Source organism: Leuciscus leuciscus (genome assembly GCF_965113295.1).
Source record: "Leuciscus leuciscus genome assembly, chromosome: 4".
NCBI classification, from domain to species: Eukaryota; Metazoa; Chordata; class Actinopteri; order Cypriniformes; family Leuciscidae; genus Leuciscus; species Leuciscus leuciscus.
The window spans coordinates 44,359,168-44,382,104 of record NC_138728.1 but is presented as its reverse complement, the minus strand read 5'-3'; the positions used below and the strand labels follow the sequence as shown (position 1 = coordinate 44,382,104).

At 39.0% G+C, this 22,937-nt stretch overlaps 1 protein-coding gene across 1 annotated transcript; it reads left to right on the top strand.

The window, feature by feature from the left end:
* The first annotated feature begins 801 nt into the window (after positions 1–801).
* On the top strand, positions 802–20,874 carry LOC309496124 (membrane-spanning 4-domains subfamily A member 4A-like). The gene is made up of 7 exons (XM_082166138.1): positions 802–943; positions 4,225–4,405; positions 4,586–4,693; positions 4,786–4,860; positions 5,183–5,308; positions 14,784–14,900; positions 19,374–20,874. The coding sequence occupies exons 2-7, from the start codon at positions 4,250–4,252 to the stop codon at positions 19,464–19,466; spliced, it is 675 nt and encodes a 224-aa protein (XP_082022264.1). The 5' UTR covers positions 802–943; positions 4,225–4,249; the 3' UTR covers positions 19,467–20,874.
* Positions 20,875–22,937: the final 2,063 nt, after the last annotated feature.

Sequence of the window (22,937 nt, the reverse complement as noted above, 5' to 3'; positions counted from 1 at the left end):
TGCAATACTGATTCAAAATCTTGAAAGATTTTTTTTATGTGTTTCTATTTTCAAAATAGGTTTTTATTTTGTCCCATCCACCCAAACACAATTGTTTATGCTCTGTAGCCTTGCTCTAAATCAGTTGTTCCCAACCTCTTTATTTGTTGTAAGCCCTAATCAACCACAAACATATTCATGAACTAGCTAAATTTTGCTAAAATAAAACGTCCTAATTCTGAAAATAGAAACATTTTATATATATATATTACTGATCGTGTTGCAGTAATAAACCATATGCATGTTTCCATTAAAGGTTTGTGCAGGTTAAATGTGTTTGTCAAACAGTTAATTCATCATGGAGGCACCCAACATCTCATCCAAATAATTCTTAATTCACCCTACAACAGACTTAAAATTTGACAACAGATTACATTTATTTCATAAGATGAATTACTAAGTAAATAAATGAATTTACTGAATAAAAAAAAAATAAAAAAAATAAATAAATTAACAGACGTTTGTCATATTATTATTCTGTCATATTATGACATTGCAGTTATGTTACCAATAATAAGTAATGAAATTACCAAAACATCCACAAAACGTTATCGTGTAACCTTAGGAGACCGTACTGACAACGTTGTCAGTTGGTAATTTGATGGAAATGAAATTACAGAAATGCGACGTCGATACTACTTTGTCAGTTGGTAAATCATGCAATTACCAAAAAGGACGAATACATTACGTAACTGGTACGTAGTGTGTTAGCTGGGAAAACTCAATTATCCCCGTGACAGCATTAGTTCTGCCCTCCAACAAGTGCACGGCACACCCATCTCTAATTGAGTTTCTCATCTCTCCGTGTAAAACAGCGCGTGAAGGTCGAGATCGGCTTCTTCCACGACGACACAAGACACACAAGAACTTCGATCAAGACTGCAACAAGATTGAGCTCGTCCAGGTACTCGTTCATGTACAGTTTGCGTTGTCAGGTCGTTATTAACAGAGTACTGAGTTAGTGATGCATCATGCACCGAAATGAAAACGCTTCAAATCGAAACCAAAACAAACTTACTGAGACGGAAAAGTATACTTTTAATTAGACTTTGATTGTAAATATTGTAAGATTAGTCGAATATTTCCTCTATGTATATAACATTCCTCTCAGAAGCTCTGTCTCCAGCAGTCATTATTGTGGACATGTTTAGGGCGGGTCTCCGCATTACACATTTTCTGCAATACAGATTTAATTTGCACAAAAGCACGCCTTAAAATATTAAAATAATACGAGACGCACGTGTGGATGTGATTGATGTTAAGATTTCATAATGTTATGGGGTTTCAAATCAAAATATGACTTTGTTACGAAACAGGACAGTGATTTCATACATGTCCACTGGACACCAGGATTTAACGTAATGTTTATTAGCCTACTCATTCTGGGAGACATAGGAAATAAATTATATATATATATATATATATGAAATAAATAGTTGAATAATTATTTTTTCATTACAAACACATTAATATGCATCATACAGTGTATAGATATATGGCATATAATGGGAAAACCTGTTTATGGCCATTTTACACACTAGGCATGTGCCGGTATCACATTTTCATGCTGCGATTAATTGAGTGATCTTTTATCACGGTATACGGTATTATCACGGTATTTTAATTGTACATGAGAAACAGATGGATTTGGGGGGATGTAAAAAATAAAATAAAACTTGCATCACAAGGTGTAATTGTGATTGTCAAAACATTTGGTAACTAAACTGAATTTTATTAAGTTTAGTGACAACATGTTACAATGATTACATGGTACAATGACTGGTAGGCTACTGTTTGTATTGCTTAACACAAATTTAACGATTTCAATTCAATACTTGGGATTTTATTTAAATCTTGATTCAATATTGACTTATTTTGGATAAATATTAGGAAGGCTACAGTAGATAGCCCACATGTTATTTTTTTCTCATAAAAAAAAATATCTCACATAATGCTATGTAACCATATAGAGCCCTATCAACTGGTATTATTAAAGGTTACAAATAACTAATTAAATCAAATATAATGCGGTTTTCATTATAATAACAATTATGTAATGACACAAGTAAAAATATAATAAATATGTAAAAAAGTGCAGTGCACATATTCAGCAAAATACTCCTCTTTATCTATATGTTTTAGTCATCTAACATGCTGCTGGTCATTAAATAGTTTAAATGTAACGTTCTGTGACACAATTGTTCTGTTTCATATCAAAAGTAACCTGCTCTGTCTTGTTTGACGGTCTTCGTGTCCTCTTTGCTCCACGATTTTTCTCTGCGTGAGAAAACGGATGTGTGGCGTGAGCGTGTGAGGAGTCTCGCGCTGAATGCGTCGAGTTGGCAGCTCTGCTTTTAGAAGCGGGATGGATCCGGATAGATCGGCGGCGGCCATAGACTGTAGGCGGCGGCGTTCCTCCTTCCGCCATGCTGCTTCTCCATGTGAGGACTGTTTACATTAGACTAGAAGTGCGCACCGGCCGCATGCTTATACACGTGGCGATTGTTTACATCAGAGTGCGCACGTGTTTCGCGCAGTTTGTTTAAGCGGTTGATGGAAAATAAGCTATAATGCGCGTTCTAAAAATCTAAATTCGGATCTATTATTTTTCACGGTATTTTGAAGTGCCCGCGATAACAATATCGTGCATATTCATTACCGCGATTTATCGCATTACCGAATACCGGCACATGTCTATTACACACACACACACATAAAGCAAAATGGTATATCAAATCATTCTGTCATAACATAGTTGAGACCCATCTTTATACAAAGTTTGGCTTATAAAACCCTGAAACGTAAAAATGTATTGGTGATTTAACCATTTTTTTCGCATTGACATGAACATCACTATCCAAACTTTAATGGTTGTAATTCAAGAATGCTTTGGAATATAGACCTATGGTTGGTCTTGTTTTAAAGAAGACAAAACATGTTTTACTCTAAAACTTTACTCTAAAATCTGTACAAGTTATGTTACAAATTTTAGGTTGATATCTCAAAAAGCTTTCAGTAAGATTTTATTTGTGCGCAGTAACACACTTTTTCACTAGATGACATCCAAGCTCTATTACTGACCGTAAGGGCATCTCCATTTCCATATATGGTTTGAATGATCTGAACCATATATTTCCATAATTTTCATACAGTTTATGAAGTAGACATCCTATTCAGAAGTAATCTGGCAGTATTTGATTTGAATTCAACCTTGAATAAAGGCATAAAAAACACGTATGTGCGTTATAGCTCGCTGCCACATCACAAATCGAGAATACATTTTTTTCTTTGTATTTAAAACATTTTCAGACCTTTTTCTCTCAATATTTCATGATTTTTCATGTTCATCGCTATTTCAAATTAAAGGCCTGAATACGCCTAATGAGAATGAAATATTATTGTTGCAAATTGATAAATTACTGCTCGTCTGTAATTTATTTAAAAAAAGGTTTTTAAGGTTTTTACTTAGATATTATTGCTTTAAATATATAATGTCCCACATGTGGATCGATGACAGCTGTAGATCATTCCATTCCATTCCATTCCATGTTTATTTATATAGCACATTTAAAAAACCAAGGTTTACAAAGTGCTGAACAAGGGATAACAACATAAAAGCACATATAAAACACATAAATCAACATACAATCACACAGTTCTCAGAGATCAGTTCAAACATGGGATGTTTGTAATATAATATCTGAAGTGTTTTTTTTATTTTTATTATTATTCTGCGTTTATACATTTTTCCAGAATATGAAGACCACAGATTGTTTATAATAATAAATATTAACAAACTTTTAATAAATACACTGGTAAGATTATTTATGAAAATCTATTTTACAGTGCATCCAGAAAGTATTTAGAGTGCTTCACTTTTTCCACATTTTGTTATGTTACAGCTTTATTCCAAAATAGATTAAATTCATATTTTCCTCAAAATTCTACAAATAATAGCCCATAATGACAACGTGAAAGAAGTTTGTTTGAAATCTTTGCAAGTTTATTAAAAATAAAAAAACGAAAATGTATATATGTATGTATGTATAAGTATTACATGTACATTACAATACAGAATTTTGGAATAAGGCTGTAACATAACAAAATGTGGAAAAACTGAAGCGCTGTGAATGCACTGTATATTCTTATTCTTCACATGTTTTTACATGTCTTGTTTTTGTACAGGTCAATTTCAGATTCAGAAAGAAGAATGTCTACTACCGTCATTCCCACAAACTCGTCGACGCTGATCATCCAGTTTCAGGCCCCAGGACAAACGGCTCCAGCGACTGTTTATGTGCCACAGACAGCTTCAGCTCCTCGAGGACTTCAGGCTTTCCTGCAAGGCCAACCAAAAGCTCTTGGGGTGAGAAATATTTCAATCAAATGTATTTTTATACGTGTGAAGGAAAGGTACAGGAAAAATCCAAAAAAGCAGTAGTACAAACATTAACAAACTGTTGTGCAGATCTGGCAACCCTGCTCAGCTAATAACTGTGAGTCACTATCCCCCTGCAATAAGTGCCTGTTTTCTGGTCTTCCTCAGACTGTCCAGATAATGATCGGCCTGCTGATTCTCCTGTTGGGAGTCTCTACAGTCCGTGCATATTCCACCTTTTTCTTCGATGGTATTCCTTATTGGGTATCTCTCATAGTAAGCAAACAATATACAACTTAAGTACAGTTCTGTCTTTTCTAACACAAGCTAAATATTCTAACAGAAGATTCCTTTCTCTCTCCTCTCAGTACATTATCTCAGGATCACTCTGCATTGCTGCAGAAAATAAACTCCATGGCAAAGCCTCCTCCAGTTTGTGTTTGGTATGCGCACATCATTGTTATTTTCAGGGGTTCAAGCACGAACTTTATTTAATGTAAGACTAAACAAACTGCCCAAAACTGGATGAAAGTAAAAGTATTACTTTCTTTAAAAAAAAAGAGAAGACTCTTATTATATTTGAAGAGAGATATTGCCATTGTATAATTGTATTGTCTTCATGAGTCATTTGTACTTGGACCCCGATAATTGCAACTTGCAACTTTATTATTAATTTTATAGTGCTCTATATATATTGTTTCATGATCTGTTTAACACACTGGCTAAAGTGCTTTCTAACTAATTAACTTGTTTTTCTGTCTATAGGTGAAAGCTTCACTTGGAATGAACATCTTAAGTGTTTTAACTGCAGGCATTTCCATTATTATCCTTTCATTGGAATTGTCGAGATATATCCCTTACTGCTATAGATATGACTGTTATAATTACAAGGTATGTTAGCAACTTTTCTAGTCAGTTTTACTTGCATTTAATAGAAGAATTCAATAGACCACTTACTGTTACTGATAATTTACATGAATCACGGCTTGACATTAACACCCGCCAAATGCGTGTGTGTTTCAGCAGTAGCGTGTTACAGTCACTCCTACTAATCGCTTCGGCAGACTGAATTTCATATACACATTTTTCAATTGTAGTCTTTTCACGAGTTCACACTTACGAATGATCAGAGAGTAACCGGTTATGCGAATTTGGCGTGCTGTCCGGGGGGAGTGCTCGGAAATTGGGCCTGAACCCAGAGTACTCCCCCCATCTCTGGTTAGGAAGATAACCATGCAAGTGTGAGGAGATGGGGTGGTGGAGGGATGCTGAAAACTGTCGAGGAATATGGGTGAGTCGACTGCGTATATTTATAGGTTTAACTCATGCTGATTGAGTGGACCTGTTGATTACTGATTGATGACAGCTGGTTGGAATGACTTGATTGCTTGATCATTAGAACGTGTTCCTCCCGAACCTTGTTAATAAAACATCATTTCACGAGTTCACACTTATGAATGATCAGAGAGTAAACGGTTATGCGTATTTGGCGTGCTGTCCGGGGGGAGGGCTCCGAGCTCGGAAATTGGGCCCGAACCCAGAGTACTCCCCAAAAAGCTAAGTGAGCAATCGATGAGGGTTTGGTGGGCTTTTTTGATGTGGAATCGGTTGGTCCTGATGTAGCTTTGGAAAGCGTCTGAGGACCATCTTCCGAGAGCTTGGATCTGCTGCTGGGAGAGGCCTTTTTGGGCTGCTGAGGTTGCTGCCCCGATGCGGAAGGAATGGCTGGAGAAATTCTCTGCTGGGATGCCTGATTGTTGGAGAACAGTTTTGCATTCGAAAGTTAAGCATACAGCCAAATAGAATTTCCCATGCCAGCGCACTCCGAATAAGTGCCATGAATCCGGGTGGATGGGCATCACTTTGAAAGCCGAGGAGATGTCAATTTTTGCGAGCCAAGCGCCCCGACCCACGATTTTTATCGACTGCGTGATCCACGTCGTGGTAGTGTTGTCAAAAATATAGATATTTCGATCAATATCGATACTGAAATATCTGAACGGTACCAATACTAATTTCCCGAAGTATCGATACTAGCCGAGCTGTCACTTTCACTTCTCTCCAAAGGCGCGTTGACAAACACCACACGCGCACTCGTCTCATTCGCTCTGGTTAAATAGCAAAAGTGAATAGAATGGGGCCGATCACTCCTGACGCGTTTTTTGCAGTGAGAGGCACTTATTTTCAATTGGTTTCCAGCGAGCGTTCTGCGCGCTGTTTATGCGCCTGCTGCGCCTCGCGGGCCTTCCGTTTTAGTGATGAAAGCTAGTTGCTTGAACGCCCGGAGAGTGCGATGATGGAGGATAAACTTGTGGTGCTCTCGCGGGTTACCAGGAGCTTAACGACTTTATGAACCGTAACTACCACAATGTTAACGGAAAGTGAATTTCTCCTTCTTAGCAATTTCTTAGCAATTTCTCCTTAGCAATTTCTCCTTCTCCCACTCCCCTCGCCAGTCTGGGAGAGGTGGGGGGTACAGGGCTTCTCGTTTCTAACAATTGCAAATACTCCGCGCTCTCTTCTCTATGCAACAACAACTCATTTGAATATCATGCTATTACACTTACAACTCCCATTAAGATCCATTTTGTAGTCATTTATCGCCCCCCAGGTCAGCTGGGTAACTTTGTAGATGAGCTGGATGTGCTGCTGTCCACTTTCCCTGAGGACGGCACCCCACTTCTAGTCTTTGGTGACTTCAACATTCATCTCGAAAAGCCACATGCAACAGACTTCACCTCTCTCCTAGCCTCTTTCGATCTCAAACGACTCATCACTGCAGGTACTCACAAATCAGGCAACCAACTGGACCTGGTTTACACACGCAACTGCACCACAGACAACATCTTGGTGAGACCTCTCCACGTTTCAGATCATTTCCTCATTACTTTCAGTCTACAACTCTCTACCCCTGCACCACCACCCCCACCACCAGTCACTTTCAGACGAAACCTGCGCTCACTTTCCCCCTCCCATCTTTCCTCTGCCGTGTCATCCTCTCTTCCCCCACCCTCACAATTCTCATCTCTGGATGTGAATACCGCAACGGACACCTTATGCTCCACTCTAATCTCTTCTCTAGACATTATCTGCCCTCTCTCCTCCAGGCCAGCACGCGCTACTCCCTCTAACCCCTGGTTATCTGAGGTTCTTCGGGAACACCGGACCGAACTCAGGGCAGCAGAGAGGAAATGGCACAAATCAAAAGACGCATCTGACCTGAGTATGTATCAATCTCTCCTCTCTTCCTTTTCTGTTGATGTTCATGCTGCAAAATCTTCATACTTCCACAACAAGATCAACAGCTCCTCCAACACACGATTACTCTTCAAGACATTCAACTCTCTCCTCTGTCCACCTCCACCACCACCCGCCTCCTCCTTAACTGCTGACGATTTTGCGAACTTCTTCACCAACAAAACAACAGCTATCAGCAGTCAGTTCTCAGCTCCACACACACAGGAACCCAGACCGACCCCTTCCATAGCCAATATCCCTCTGTCCTCCTTTTCTTCGCTAACCGAGGAAGAAGTATCTATACTTCTCCTCTCCAGTCACCCTACCACCTGCCCTCTTGACCCCATCCCCTCACACCTTCTACAAGCCATCTCTCTCACACTTCTACCATCACTCACACACATCATCAACTCATCCCTCCATACTGGCACCTTCCCTACAGCATTCAAGCAGGCTCGGGTTACTCCACTGCTCAAAAAACCAACGCTAAACACATCATTTGTAGAGAATTACAGACCTATCTCTCTCCTACCATTCATTGCGAAGACACTTGAAAGAGCTGTCTTCAACCAACTAACATCCTTCTTGTCTCTAAACAACCAGCTGGATGTCAACCAATCTGGCTTCAAGAAAGGGCATTCAACTGAGACTGCATTACTGTCAGTCACAGAAGCCCTACGGATCGCAAAAGCTGCTTCCAAATCCTCAGTCCTCATTCTCCTGGATCTGTCTGCTGCCTTCGACACTGTGAATCATCAGATCCTTCTGTCCACCCTCTCATCACTGGGCATCACAGGAACTTCACTCCACTGGTTTGAGTCCTATCTCACAGGTAGGTCCTTAAAGGTCGCATGGAGAGGTGAGGTATCCAGAGCACATCAGCTGACCACAGGTGTTCCCCAGTGTTCAGTTCTTGGTCCCCTCCTCTTCTCCATCTACACCACATCACTGGGACACATCATACAGGCACACGGTTTTTCCTACCACTGCTATGCTGATGACACGCAGCTCTTCCTCTCATTTCAACCAGATGATCCCACAGTAGCTGCACGGGTCTCAAGCTGTCTGGCGGACATCTCCACATGGATGAAGGAACATCACCTGCAGCTCAACCTGGCAAAGACTGAGCTTCTCGTCCTCCCTGCCAATCCGTCTCTACAGCACGACTTCACCATCCAGCTAGAGTCATCATTAATCACCCCATCAAGATCGGTCAGAAATCTTGGAGTAACGTTTGATGACCAGCTGACCTTCACTGACCACATTTCAAAGACAGCTCGATCATGCAGGTTTGCACTGCACAACATCAGGAAGATCAGGCCTTTCCTAACTGAGCATGCAACGCAACTTATCGTCCAGGCCCTGGTCATCTCTAGGCTCGACTACAGCAATGCTCTTCTGGCTGGACTTCCAGCATGTGCAACCAAACCCCTACAGATGATCCAGAATGCTGCAGCTCGTCTTGTCTTCAACGAGCCCAAGAGGGCCCACGTCACTCCTCTGTTCACCTCTCTGCACTGGCTACCTCTCGCTGCTCGCATCAAGTTCAAGGCACTGACGCTTGCTTATAGATCTATCACAGGCTCAGCTCCCTCCTTCTTTCACTCACTCCTACGAGTCTACATCCCTACCAGACACCTACGATCGGTCAACGAGCGACGTCTCGTGGTTCCATCACAGAAAGCCACAAAATCACTTTCCAGAACATTCTCATTCACAGTTCCATGCTGCTGGAACGCTCTCCCCACCCTCATCCGGAATGCAGAATCCCTGACAACATTCAAAAGACAGCTGAAAACCCATCTCTTCCGTGAGCACTTAACCTTATAAAAAAAAAAAAAAAAAAAAAAAAAAAAAATCCTTTCCCTTTGAAACATCACTTATCAGGCTTATGCTACTCTGAATAATACCTGAACTTCGTATTTTGAGCACTTCTTGCGTTGTTGTTGTTTTTGCCTCTTTATGATGACTCGCTGAATTTTTGTCCTAATTTGTAAGTCGCTTTGGATAAAGGCGTCTGCTAAATGACTAAATGTAAATGTAAATGAATAAAGTTAATAAAAGGCTGATTTGATGTTTACTTGACTGACAGGACAGCTGTTTCAGTGGTTGCCTAGCAACATAATAAACTCAGCGCACTGCTCGTTCTGTGTGATGGTAAGTGCTGTGTGCCTCGCGTTTTCGAACCTGAAAAACGCGTTAGGTGTGATCTGGGCCTAATATAGCAAAGCACCTGAAAGACCGACACCCGGATCTATATAAATAATTTCGAGAGGTTGGTAACTCTTCTCATTTTAACATTTCTGAAACATTAACCAAGTTGGCCTAGTATTATTGTTGATATGAGTGTGTGTTGTCTCGTTTTTCACCGTAATTCTTAAAGTTAATATAATCTGACTGAGGAATCTTATACAAGTAAATATTTTAACTGTGGTCAAATGTAAATTAACTTGTGCTTATTTAACTTTATTCAAAAAAATATTATTTAATTCTGCAATTTGCCTTCATTAGTGATTATCATTTGATTACACAGATACTAATTAAACTAAACTGAGCTAGACAATGACATCTCGTAATTCAATAATGAAATGCCTTTAACTGAAAATTTTGTTTAATCTTATTATTATACATTACTGTAACGTAAATATATATATCTGACTCTGGGTCAATGCGAATTAGCTCAAGGATATAGGGAATTTGGAAATATTAATAATCATAACTCATGGTCATAATTCATAAATCGCATATACATTTACTTTATCAATTATCGAGATTACCTTGTTCTGTAACTGGTCTAGTCATCAGTCATTCGTCCAGCGAATAAATGTAAGATTATCACAGTTAAGAAGGGGTATCCCTGTTACAAACTCCAAGAAAGTTTATCTTCTGGCCGTGAACATAAAACGTTTGGGTTTATGAATTAAGTAGTCTATAATATCGAGCGTGTAGCTTAGATCTTTTGCATTTCATTGACTTTATAAAGGTGGATTTTCAAACACAGAGACAGTCAAAGTATGAATGGGTTTTAATAAATGTCAAGACTAGAGATTACATGAGCTACAACTATAAACGTACATAAAAATGCAAACAATAAAACAAACAAACATTTAAACAAACAAGAACATAAGAAATAACGTGATCAGAGTGAATGAAATGAAAGAGAGAAAATAAGGAGAGAGAGAGAGGAAGTAGCTGGTAATTATTACAGACAGAAACCTAATTTCAAGAGGCACCTGGAATCAGCTTTAGAGAGATCAGTAGCCTACTTGCAAGTTGGTTCTCTGTTCGAGTGATGCTGAGAGGCAGGAAGCGCGGACGGTGTCCTGTTGGTGCTGCGTCTTCTGGTGTCGCGGGAAGCTTAAAAAGGCTCACTGAATGTAACGTTTACCGGAAAATAAGATTCATCTCCCGTGAAGGAAGAGGCAAATATATATAACTTAGTTGCAAAGAACGGCAGCTACGACTCGAACATGTGTTGTCCAAGGGAGAAGGCCGGAGACTTTTCAGATGTTCCTTGGAGAAGCGTTGCGCGGGGGAGAAGAGGACGAAGGGTGAGAGAGACAGGTCAGAGGAGAGGGTCTCTACTTTTAAAGGACATCTGCTTACGCCCTCTTTTTGGGACAACAGCAAATCGGATCTGCTGATCTGAAGCGGGAAAGAAGTTTCTTTGTTGGTGAAGAAACGCCTACTTTGACTCTGTCATGTGAGAGATCGAATTTAACATTCATATTTAGAAATATGGTATTTCCTAGAATAAATGCATATTATTGTACTTTGCAGTCAAGATTCGACTCCGACATGTTTTTCCCATTACATTGACACCTCGAATGACGTTTTTGCATGACAGAAATACAGGGTTACATAATTTCCTCATAATCACTAGCATAGTGATTTTGATTAACATAATAACGTCGCATAGATACCTCAGACATTATCTGGCCAATTATACACATATAAAAATATATATCAAAAACATTCGTAATGGCTATTAGATTTGGGTTCTTTGTAGGACTTTTAATCTCAGAGTCTGTGTCTAATAGGAAAGTCTTTTTGTGTGTGTGTGTGTGTGTGTGTGGCGTAAAAGTCACGCGGTGCTGCGGGAGGTTTCAGCACTAGGGAATTGACCCTAAGGCGGTCAAAACAGAAGCTCTTATCTTCTCCTCTGACAAAAGAGGTTGAATTAGCAAATCATGATTCGCTAATTCAGAACATCTGAGTTACATACAAAGGACGTTTGTGTGTGTGTGTGGTGACTTCTCAGTCTTGAATGTCACATAGAGTTTTGTTATCTCTTTGGTGCAGAGAGGAAGGGGGTTTGGAATGCAGAACGTTCTGTCTAGGGTGCTATAAAGTATTGAAGGAGCCGTAAAAGTTGCCGACTAGCTGGAGCCGACGTGTGATTTGTATTTGGGAGGTCAGAGTGTGAAAGCAAGAAGGAAAAGGGCATTTGTGTTCAGATTCAACGAGCCAATGATTCCTTAATTCAGAACCAAATGAAATGAATGATCTGCTCATCCGCTACATTACTGACACGCTATCCTTCAATTTGATACTGTTAAGTGCTTTGACACAATCTGTATTGCTAAAAGCACTATATAAATAAAGGTGACTTGACTTCATGTCGATCCAGTGAGCAGTGTTTCGCGTGTGATGCACGCACGTTTGCGTTTAAAATCTGTTCATCAAATAACGTTAATGTATTAACCAGCATTTATGCTTTTGAACAAGTGCACTACCTCAGGACATTTTTGTCCATGTAAAATATACCTCATTGTCATGTTCTAGACTTGTTATATTTAGCTTGAAGTAAAAACCCCCTTAATATTACCCCCTTAATATTGTGGCAGTTTTTTTCTCTGTGGTATCGAAAATGGTATCGAATATCGATATTTTTCAAGGTATCGTATCGAAGTTAGAAATTCTAGTATCGTGACAACACTACGTCGTGGTATTTGAGAGAAAATTCGTCAAGTGGGATCAGGCTGTTAATGCTTGGGAACAGGGAATTATGCGGAGCTGACAGATCGCCGCCTATGAGGGAAGGCTGAACAAATGACTTCTGTGAAGTGGCTGAAGGCGATAGAAAATTCAGAAAAAGAAAGTAAACGTGATGAATGTGTGTTTTGATTTTTTAACGTGACCGAAAAATCCCCGCAGTCTAACTGGCGGTTAGAATCGGACACAGGAAGCAGAGAAAGTAAATGTGAAAGGTCTATGTCCGCACCTGCCAGGATCTGTGCTCGGATGTTGTGGGCCACTGGGGGAGGCTCCAGAGCGACGGCGTTTGATGGGACGGGCAATGGTGTAGCTGTGAAAAGAGAATAATGTGATTTTGCATTTAAGAGAGAGCTGTAAGGGAGAGAAGCCGGGGCTGCGACTACCGGCGGAGGCAGCCTGAGAAAGCTGGAGTCCTCGCCGGTGGAGGTTAGGGCAGTCCTCGCCGGTGGAGGTGAGGGCAGGCCTCGGCTTGCGCAGACTGGCGCCCGCGAGATGAAGCCTGGGGATTGGAGGCGGTATTAGGCGGAGAAAAAGTGGTCCTGGGGCCAGCTGATGACGGCGGAGGAACCGGAGCATGGTTGAGCTCGTCATCAGATGGTTAGAGTTGCATTTGAGACATCGTAGCAAAACAGAGAACCAAATGCTGAAAACTGTCGAGGAATATGGGTGAGTCGACTGCGTATATTTATAGGTTTAACTCCTGCTGATTGAGTGGACCTGCTGATTACTGATTGATGACAGCTGGTTGGAATGACTTGATTGCTTGATCATTAGAACGTGTTCCTCCCGAACCTTGTTAATAAAACATCATTAAAAAAAAAATCATCTGAAATAATAAACTAAGTGCAATGTAGTGGTCAAAAATAGCGACAGCGAGTTACACACAAACCCGCCTCTCCTCACTCACTCATTTCATTTACTCCAGAAATTTATTCAGACACCATCAACATTTCTCACATTAGCAGTTTATTCGCTATAGTTTAGAAAATGATAATAAAAAATTACAAGAATTCAGAGTTATCAAATCAGGTGATATTTCACTGGATTTGTCCATCCTTCTGTTAAGGGGGTCGCACACCGGACGCGCAGCTCGGCGGCGCGCCGTGCAGCGCCACGTCTTTTAAATTCGAACACATTATTCTCTATGAGAGTACACACACCGGCGGCGCCTTTCGGCGTCTGTCCGCGGCGGCTCAGGACAGTGTTCAAAATCCTGCCGCGCCACAGAGCGCCATTTACATAGTTTTATATTAAATTTACATTTATGTGTCTCAAATCGTAGTTAATGTATATACGGACTTCACCATGTGCTGCAATATACATTTAGTTTTATATTTATTTACAGAAATCAGAAAATTGCTGATGTTATCGGATTTTCAGGTGAGAGTTGTCCTAGACGTGGTGCGACGAGGCGCTGAGCTGCGCGTCCGGTGTGCGGCCGCCTTTAGACTGTCTCACAAATGAATTAGGTTGATTAGATGTCAGCTGTTACATTTAATTACACAATTACATAATACCAATTTAGGTCAACCAATTACCAAGCGATGCTTAATTTTGTTCAGTCTGTGGTGTAAAAAGGTCACATTAGCAATTAAAGGAAAACACTAAAGCAAAACATGGCCAGGTCAAAGTGTAATTTTACTGGTAGTCACTGTATGAAGAATTTTTGGATGAAGAATGTCACAGTTTACTTTATTTTGCTATCCTCACTTACATAAATTAACTATAGTGTAGTTGCACCCACTAGTTAAAGAAAATACCCAAAACTATTTCTGGTGTCTGAATAAATATTTGGTTTGACTGTAGCTGCCTGCTGCCAAATTATGAGATAGTATTAAAAATATCTATATGGCAGTTTTTCCTCATGGTTTTGGTAAAATTGTAGCCTGTGAAAACGCTGAGTGGATTGTAACTTCTGAAAACCACTCGACACAGTGGCTAGTGAGCAAAAAAGTTAATGTCAAGCCCTGTTTACCATGCAAGAAGGCTTTGACATTATACATTAAGTTTGATTTGTTATATTACCATATGAACCTCAAGGATTGTACATTCTGCACTTGCAGCCAGCGTATGAGTGAGTAACTATCATTTATTTTATTGATATCTGTGCTAATGATGAGTGTTTTCTCAGACCGTATACCAGGGGATCAGTGGTGTGTCCTTGGTATTCACTATCCTTGAGTTTATCATCTCCATCGTTCTGTCAGCATTTGCCTGTAAAGCCAACGGCTGCTGCTGTTCTCCACCGGTGAGTGATGCGTTCAGGGCTAGAAGCTGAGTGGCCGCTATGGTTGCTAAGCAGTTGCTAAGGTTTTCTGGGTGGTTGCTAGGACATTGCAGATTGACAGAAAGACGGATCGTTTTTCAATCTCACTGTTTCCAGTTTCCACACCAAAACATTTTAGCAGGATTTTTGTCTTTTACTTTTTCCATTTGAAATACAGTGTTGTCTATAAACCTGTAATACTAGAACTGTCTGCAAATGTTATTGAATTTATACTACAGTGAGAAGTTGTGCAATACGATGTAAGAATTACATGTGCATTTTTCCAAAGGTGCTGCATGTTTATCAAGGTGATTTTCCTTGGTGCCTTTGGGCCTAATCACTCCCGTGATCTTAACAAATCAGAGGTAAGAGAAGCTTGTAGCACCAGTCTAAAGCCCCGTTCACACTACATGCGACAAAGCGACACGATACCATTCATTTCAATGGGGAGCGGGCGACTTCCGGCGACACGCGCGACAGTGACCGTTGGCGACTGGATGGGGCGTGTCCAGCGACGCGACAAAGTTGAGATCTGTTCAACTTTATGCAAATGAAGAGCGACTTTCGGGAGCGACAACCAATAGAAGTGAAGTCAGTAGGGCGCGAGTGATCCGTCACTCTTCAATGCCGAGTCCGACCGAGGCTAGATGAATGAGAAGTTTATTTTAGCAGTCAGAAACTGTCCAATAATTTATGATATGTCTCCGTGTACATACAGTGGTAATCGCCGTGCTGACTCCGAGCCTGAATGGTTTCGTGAACTCAGAAAGACCAGTATTTGCCCATTTGCTGCAGTTAAACAGCCGTGATAGCAAAGAGCACTCGCTGTTTCTCATTCATGTTTAATATTATGCATTTTATGTACTGATTCCATTTATATTTAGACTTTTCCTTCCAAAATGTTAGCTTGTAGCGGCAAGAAAACAGATTTGTTGTCTACAACATGGAGTAACATCTGTGAATTTCACTCACAAACATTACTAGGCAACCAGTAGTGGGAACGCCCACTAGCGACCTCATGCAGCCATGCAGCGACAAAGTCGCTTGTAGTGTGAACGCAGCTTAATGGGACTTTGTGTAAAATGGTTTAAAAAAATCTATGATCCATTATTTGGATTAGTGTTGATTTTATTCATATAACCCATTCAAGGATTGCGGGTATTTTTCAAGTAGAGAAAGAAAACAAAAAATAGGATTTTTTTTTTTCTGTTAAACTTTCTTCTTTTCATAGAACACGCTTTAAATTTAATATATTCGATATTTGCTAGTCTTAAGCTTGTAAGATTTAAAATATTGATTCTGAAAATCAATGTACTAACAGAAACATCAGTCAACTCTGTTATAGACAAATTGGGTCAAAAACATACAATTAACAAATGTAACAATTCAAAACTAATCCGTGTATCATTCGTTCAGTCGTTTTTTAAATTTAATATTGAAAGTAGAAAAATGAGAAACCGGTTCCTATTTCGTTTTTTACATTTAAAAAAAAAAAAGAAAAAAAAAGGAATTCAGCTTTAGTTTTCGTTTTTCGTTCTGAGGTAGAAAAATGAATAAACAGCTTGAATATTTGATTTCTACACGTGGTCGGGAATGAAACGCCCCTTTCCTCTGATTTGTCAGCCGAAGATCAAACTGTCCCGTCATCAGTTCTTCCTCAGTTCTGCACTGCAGAATAAGAGTCCTCCGTTGTGTGGATTCTTAACGCGTTTATTGCAACTACATGTCATCTTTTTTTCATCAAACAACCAGACTAATGAATGGCTCGACACAACCCGTACTGGGGAATAGACTAGACAGGGCTTTCTTCTGTGTAGATATAAATTCACCTTTGCATCAGCTGGGTATACAGGGTAGGCTAAATGACGGCTGAGCCTACCATGGTCGCCCTCGCCCAGTAATTTTTTTTAAATAATAAATGAAGATATAAATCAATATAATTAGTTGTAAATTAAATATTTTTAACACTAATACAAAAAGAAAAGAATAATGCATTGACTATATAATAGGCCTAAATTGAAACTGTCATTCAGACTGACTATCTAACAACCGGAGAACAGAGAACAACAGAGATATTAAAATACATACTCTGAGTTTTATAATGTAGGCCTTGTGTTTTATTAAAATGTATTAATTTATATCTCAAAGATGTGCGCAGTGCACCGAGTCATGTTGAGAGGGAAACAAACACATTTTATTATTAGCCTATTCAGAAATAGTGTAAAAGACCGGTAAATAAAATACAACATTAACATTATAAACACTATTAATAACATATAGGCTATGTCTATGCGTATTTTACTTCCCCTTACTGTAGCCTATGTCAAATCCTTAAATGAATGGTATTCAGAAAACAACAAGAATGAAAAATAAGTAGCCACGTATAATAAAAATATAACCTAATAGCTTATAATAATAGCATATTGTGTCCTTTATTATAAACAACATTTAGCCTATTTTAAACGCCAAGCCTAAACAAATTTATTTGAATCGAAACTGAAACTGTACCGACGTTGGTTTCGCGCATCTCTCATTAGGTCCAAAGTTTCCATATTTGCAATGTAACATTTGGATGCTAACTAGTAATGTAAAGAAGGCTTCATACTTAAGTCGAGTCCTAATATACACGTAGGCTAAATCATCATCTTCACAGCAAGGGAAATGAGTTTGGAATAACAGCAAGTAGGACTGTGCGGCACAGCCTTTATATTGTACAACAGACCAATTAAATTAAGCAGAATAACTTTTTATACAGTGCTATGCATACGTTTAGACACCCATGCTAAAGTTGACTAAAAAGAGGAATAAAAAATCACCTTTTGGAAATTGAACTTAATGCCTTAATTAAAAATTTTTGGGGAAAAATCCAACCTTTAAGGACACAAATTTTCTTTGTGAATGAATAATGTATCGTAAATGAATAAATGTTCTTCCTTAAAATACAGGGTGCATAAGTCTGGACACCCCTATGTTAAATTCCCATAGAGGCAGGCAGATTTTTATTTTTAAAGGCCAGTTACTTCATGGATCCAGAATACTATGCATCCTGATAAAGTTCCCTTGGCCTTTGGAATTAAAATAGCCCCACATCATCACATAGCCTTCACCATACCTAGAGATTGGCATGGAGTACTTTCCATAAGATCATCTCTCAATGCAAATCAAACCAGCTATTAGGCTAACTGAAATAAAACCATGCCAATCTCTAGGTATGGTGAAGGCTATGTGATGATGTGGGGCTATTTTAATGCTCTTGTTTCTCAGCAGGGGAAATAAGTTAATATTCTGTCGTTTAATACTCTGTCATTCGAAACAGTACAATTTATATTTTTATTTGTGTACATTCAAAATGACTACAAAATGTCATGCCTTTGAAAAATAAAGAAAACAACATTTAGCTACTTTAGCGCGTCTCAGTCTCCTTGAACATCTTTCTGGCGCACACCAAAAATGAACCAAAATAGAGTGAATAGCCTTCTGACGTGCCTACTTTTCAAAGTCAACATTTAGATTATTTGAAGTAAAATACATTATATAGTCACTTAGGAATAAAACACAGCGTGGTTCATGCTAAAATTTGTATAAAAAAAAAACGTGACTTTACAGTTCGGAAAATAGGAAAATAGCAAACCCCTGGCACTTGAGAACTCTGGTCTACAAAGAAGAAAGCCCTGTCTGGTCTATTCCCCAGTACGGGCTGTGTCGAGCCATTCATTAGTCTGGTTGATGGAAAACATATGAAAAAGTTGCAATAAACGCATTAAGAATCCACACAACGGAGGACTCTTATTCTGCAGTGCAGAACTGAGGAAGAACTGATGACGGGACAGTTTGATCTTCGGCTGACAAATCAGAGGAAAGGGGCGTTTCATTCCCGCCCCACGTGTAGAAATTGAATATTCAAGCTGTTTATTCATTTTTCTACCTCAGAAAGAAAAACGAAAACTAAAGCTGAATAATTTTTTTTGAAAAAAAATTAAAAAACGAAATAGGAACCGTTTTCTCATTTTTCTACTTTCAATATTAAATAAAAAAAAAACGACTGAACGAATGATACACGGATTAAAACCCTGTCTTTCTTAAGAGAACTTTTGTCTCCTCATCCATTAATTCAACTTTAAACCTAATAAGACAAGATACTTTTTGTTTTGGAGTAAAAATATCAATATATGAATTGAAATGAAATAAATGAAAAGTTGCCAAGATGGTGTGCAATTTCTCTAAACATAGCTTTATAAATGAATAAAATCCTTTAAAATGTCTCATAGTAAGAATACTTGTTATGCTAATCAGCTTCTAATCAATTTGTTAACAATTATTCATGATAATTTTTAAAGCAAAACTTTAAACAAACAGAGCTGACATTGATGGTAACAGAGTTTATATAAATAACAGAGTTGACCAAATATCAATAAATAAGCATTAAAGCTGATTGTATACCTATTTTTCTTGCAGGTACCTCTGGTGAGCGACTCTTCCATGAATCACAATCCTGCAGATATTTCCCCACAATACAGTGAAAGTTCTGATCCTAAATATGAATCTTAAAAAGTGGACAGAGCTGTGGTCCTGCCGCTGGGTTTGATGCTTTCGCAGGACACACGGGTTCTTCCAGTGATTCAGGCCTTGTCCACACTAATACGTTTTAGTGTAAACACATCTTTTTCTCTCCACTTTGGCCTTCGTCCACACTGAGACGTGTTTTTATTAATGAAAACAAACCTTTTTGAAAACGTTCTCCAAAGTGGATAAATTTGAAAACGCAGTGTGGTCTGTCGAAACGGAGGTATTTGAAAACGATGAAGTTTAGTCATGTGACGCAAATTGTACCAATAGATTTTGTGTTGTTGTACCGGTATTGTGCCTGTTACGTACTATTCACTTTCACACTGTTGCTAAAATATGTTACTTTGCTCACTCTTCAAATCACAGTCCTGCAAAGATGACAGAATATTCACTCACATTTGCTGTCCTGCAGTAAAACATCAGAGCGGTTGTGTTTTAGACCAAATATACAATGGTGACTATTGGTGCGTTCAAGTCAGGTCGTAAAGATCGTATTTATGAGTTGAACGCACATAAATGCCACCACAATGTCGTAAATACGAGTGGGAAGCTCAGGATTTTCTTTAAGCCTCGATCTGTACGAGTTGTGTGCATGTCAGTGAGAAACATGGTGGAAAACCACAATACTTAAAGGTATTTAGCAGTGATATTGTCAGGCTTTTCTATTTACAGCGAAGTACGCTAATTGCCTACACAACATATTATAGTATTATAATATTACAATATACTATGTAACGATAAAAAAGATAAAATAAAAACATAAAAAAGCAATACACACTTGATGCACATTCCTTGTTCTTCGTTTTCTAGAAGTAGAATTCAAGAACCTTGCTGTATTTTTGTGCGATTAATTGAGAAAGTAAACCGCCATCTTACTCCGACAAAAGTGATTTGAACTCGCCTGCTGTCGTAAACACGACTTCCCACTTCGTAAATACGAACTTCCCAGGAGGACTTGAACGCACTATGAGTGGTGCGCATCAGTGAATGCTGAGATAATCCTGTCAGAAGAGTTGTGCGATAACTTTTGTGAGGTTTTACACATGCGCAGTAAGATGTATTTAGTGTTTCCTCAAAGTTTCTTATCCACACTGAAATGTCAGAAAAAGCCATTTTCAAATGTATGCGGATTAATGTAGATGTATCCTGACTTATCTCTGCTTTCCTTTCACTAAAAAAAGGACATGAATGTAATCCCTGGATCAAATAGTATATATACATTTCTGTCACTTGTGTGTAATCAATTACTATTCAAGATACTGCCTCAATATTTCAATATCAGTGAAACTCACTCTTTTTCTCTTTAAAGATAATAATTAAACACATATGACTGATACAGTTTAAACTGAATGTTTAAACCTTGCAAAGTGAAAGCAAATATTAAAATTAATCATAAAATTCCTTAAAGTCTCAGTCCTCTGTGTAGGAGCCATTAATGGGTTCATGTAATTTTCTTTCACACCATTAGAGGGCACATACTATATTTATGTTGTCAAATCGACACAGAAGTGTGCGTGAAGAAGGTCAAAGAAACTTTTTGACCTTGATGGACTTGGATTGTTGTTTGATAAGGTGCATGAAATGGACAATTCTTTTATTTTCTTTTTTATGTTTTTGTTTAATTTTGAAAGAAATGGACAATAAATGGATTGGAATATCCAACTTTATTTTAAAAGATATGGACATTGCATCCAAGGATCTAAAAATAGGACAAAGCACGCCTACAATTTAAAGTCGAAAAGTTTGACTGCGGGGGAAGCTGGTTTTGATTTGTTGAGCTAAGTCTACTACATCAACGGACTGAACGCAATCAAATTGGAGACTACAGGACAAGCTGAGTGATCTGTGGGAGGAAGCTTGTTGATGGTTTTGAAAGCAGCGGGTAGATTCTGGAAAGCTGTTGCTGTGGATTGTCACTGTGGACGTATTGTAGCTGCATGAGCTAAGGAGCAGCGCACAAAGACAGTGGTATTTATGCATCCACAAGCAGTAGAATATTAGGTATGAGCCGTGACAATATTATTATGAAGCTCGAGCTACCAGCAAACTGACTTAAACTTACATGGCCTTTTAAAAAAACAGACAAACAAACCAAAAAATGTATGGTTGCAATGTGTATTAATCTTGTGTTTGTGTATATGATGTGAACAAGAAGTGAGTGTTTATTAGCTCTAAAATGGCAGATGGAAGTGAAACTCATGGTTCTAACTTGAATGATCCTGACGAGGATCAAACGCAAGATAAGGGTAATGGTAAAGACTAAACAGTTAAAAAATGCGAGGTTAAACTTACTACAAAGTGGCTGTTGCTTAAAGGTGCTCTAAGCGATCCCGGGAGTCGTAACTTCTTGTTGACATTCGAATTGTTGTCAAACAAAACGGAGGCTAGCTAGACCCTCCCTCCTCCTCATCCCGTCTCCTCCCTCCTCCCCTCCCTTCCGGCATAAAGGAAAGTCAAAATAGTCACTACAAACAAAGTTAAGTTTTACTGATACTTCATTCAATGTGTAATGTCGCCAAGTTAGATAAATGCTTTTATATATTGCAGAACAGAATGCAGAAAAAGAGAAACATAATCTTAATCGTTTCGCCACCTGAGGTTATAACTATAACTATAGCTCCCATACAAGGACGCAATAATAGCAAGATAACGTTAGCTTCGCGTTTCCCAGTGAGCATAAACAACGGCGGCGGCGTAAACAAATTTAGTCAAAGTTGTCAATATCCTATAAATGGACATTCAAATTCATAACAAACAGTGGGTGAAAACAATCATTCACACAAATTGTCGCCCTACTGTGAATTTGCTTGATCATTTAAAATAGAGATTGATCGCTAGCTGCTAGAAACATATATGTTGTATTCACCAAAGCTAACGCTGACTGCATAGTTCTAGCTAATTACATTCTTGTGTTGGTTTGGCGAACATGAACGTCAGTTTAGAAAGAAAAATGGATTTACCTGTTCTGCAAAAACAGAGCAACTATGTCGGATTGGAAGCCCTTCTGCCGGCGGAGTTCTCGCCACTTTTCGAAGGTTTTTCCGATGTAAATTCGGGACTTCACGCGTTCCTTATCCTTGTCCCTCTTCTTTGCAATTTGTTCATCGAAACGTTGTGTGTCGGCCATAATTCAAACTTCCCTCTTCATGCTTCTCTCTCCTCCACACCCCCTTCACTTCTTGTCGGTGATTGGCTGGAGCACTGTTTGTTGTGTTTCGTGGTGCGGGTGAGCCCAGTTTGTTTTTGTTGCCGTTTGTGGAGCCTGTGGTGTCTAGAGAGACCACGTTTTTTTACAGTGTGTTCAGGGGACAGGCAGCTAGCGGATAGTGATGTTTGCTGTATGTGACAAAAAATGTTTGGGCCTAAAAAACGCGTCGCATCACTTAGAGCACCTTTAAACTTGATGTGTTGCAAAAGCAGAGAAAATCTAAGTTTGAAAAAGCAGCACATTTT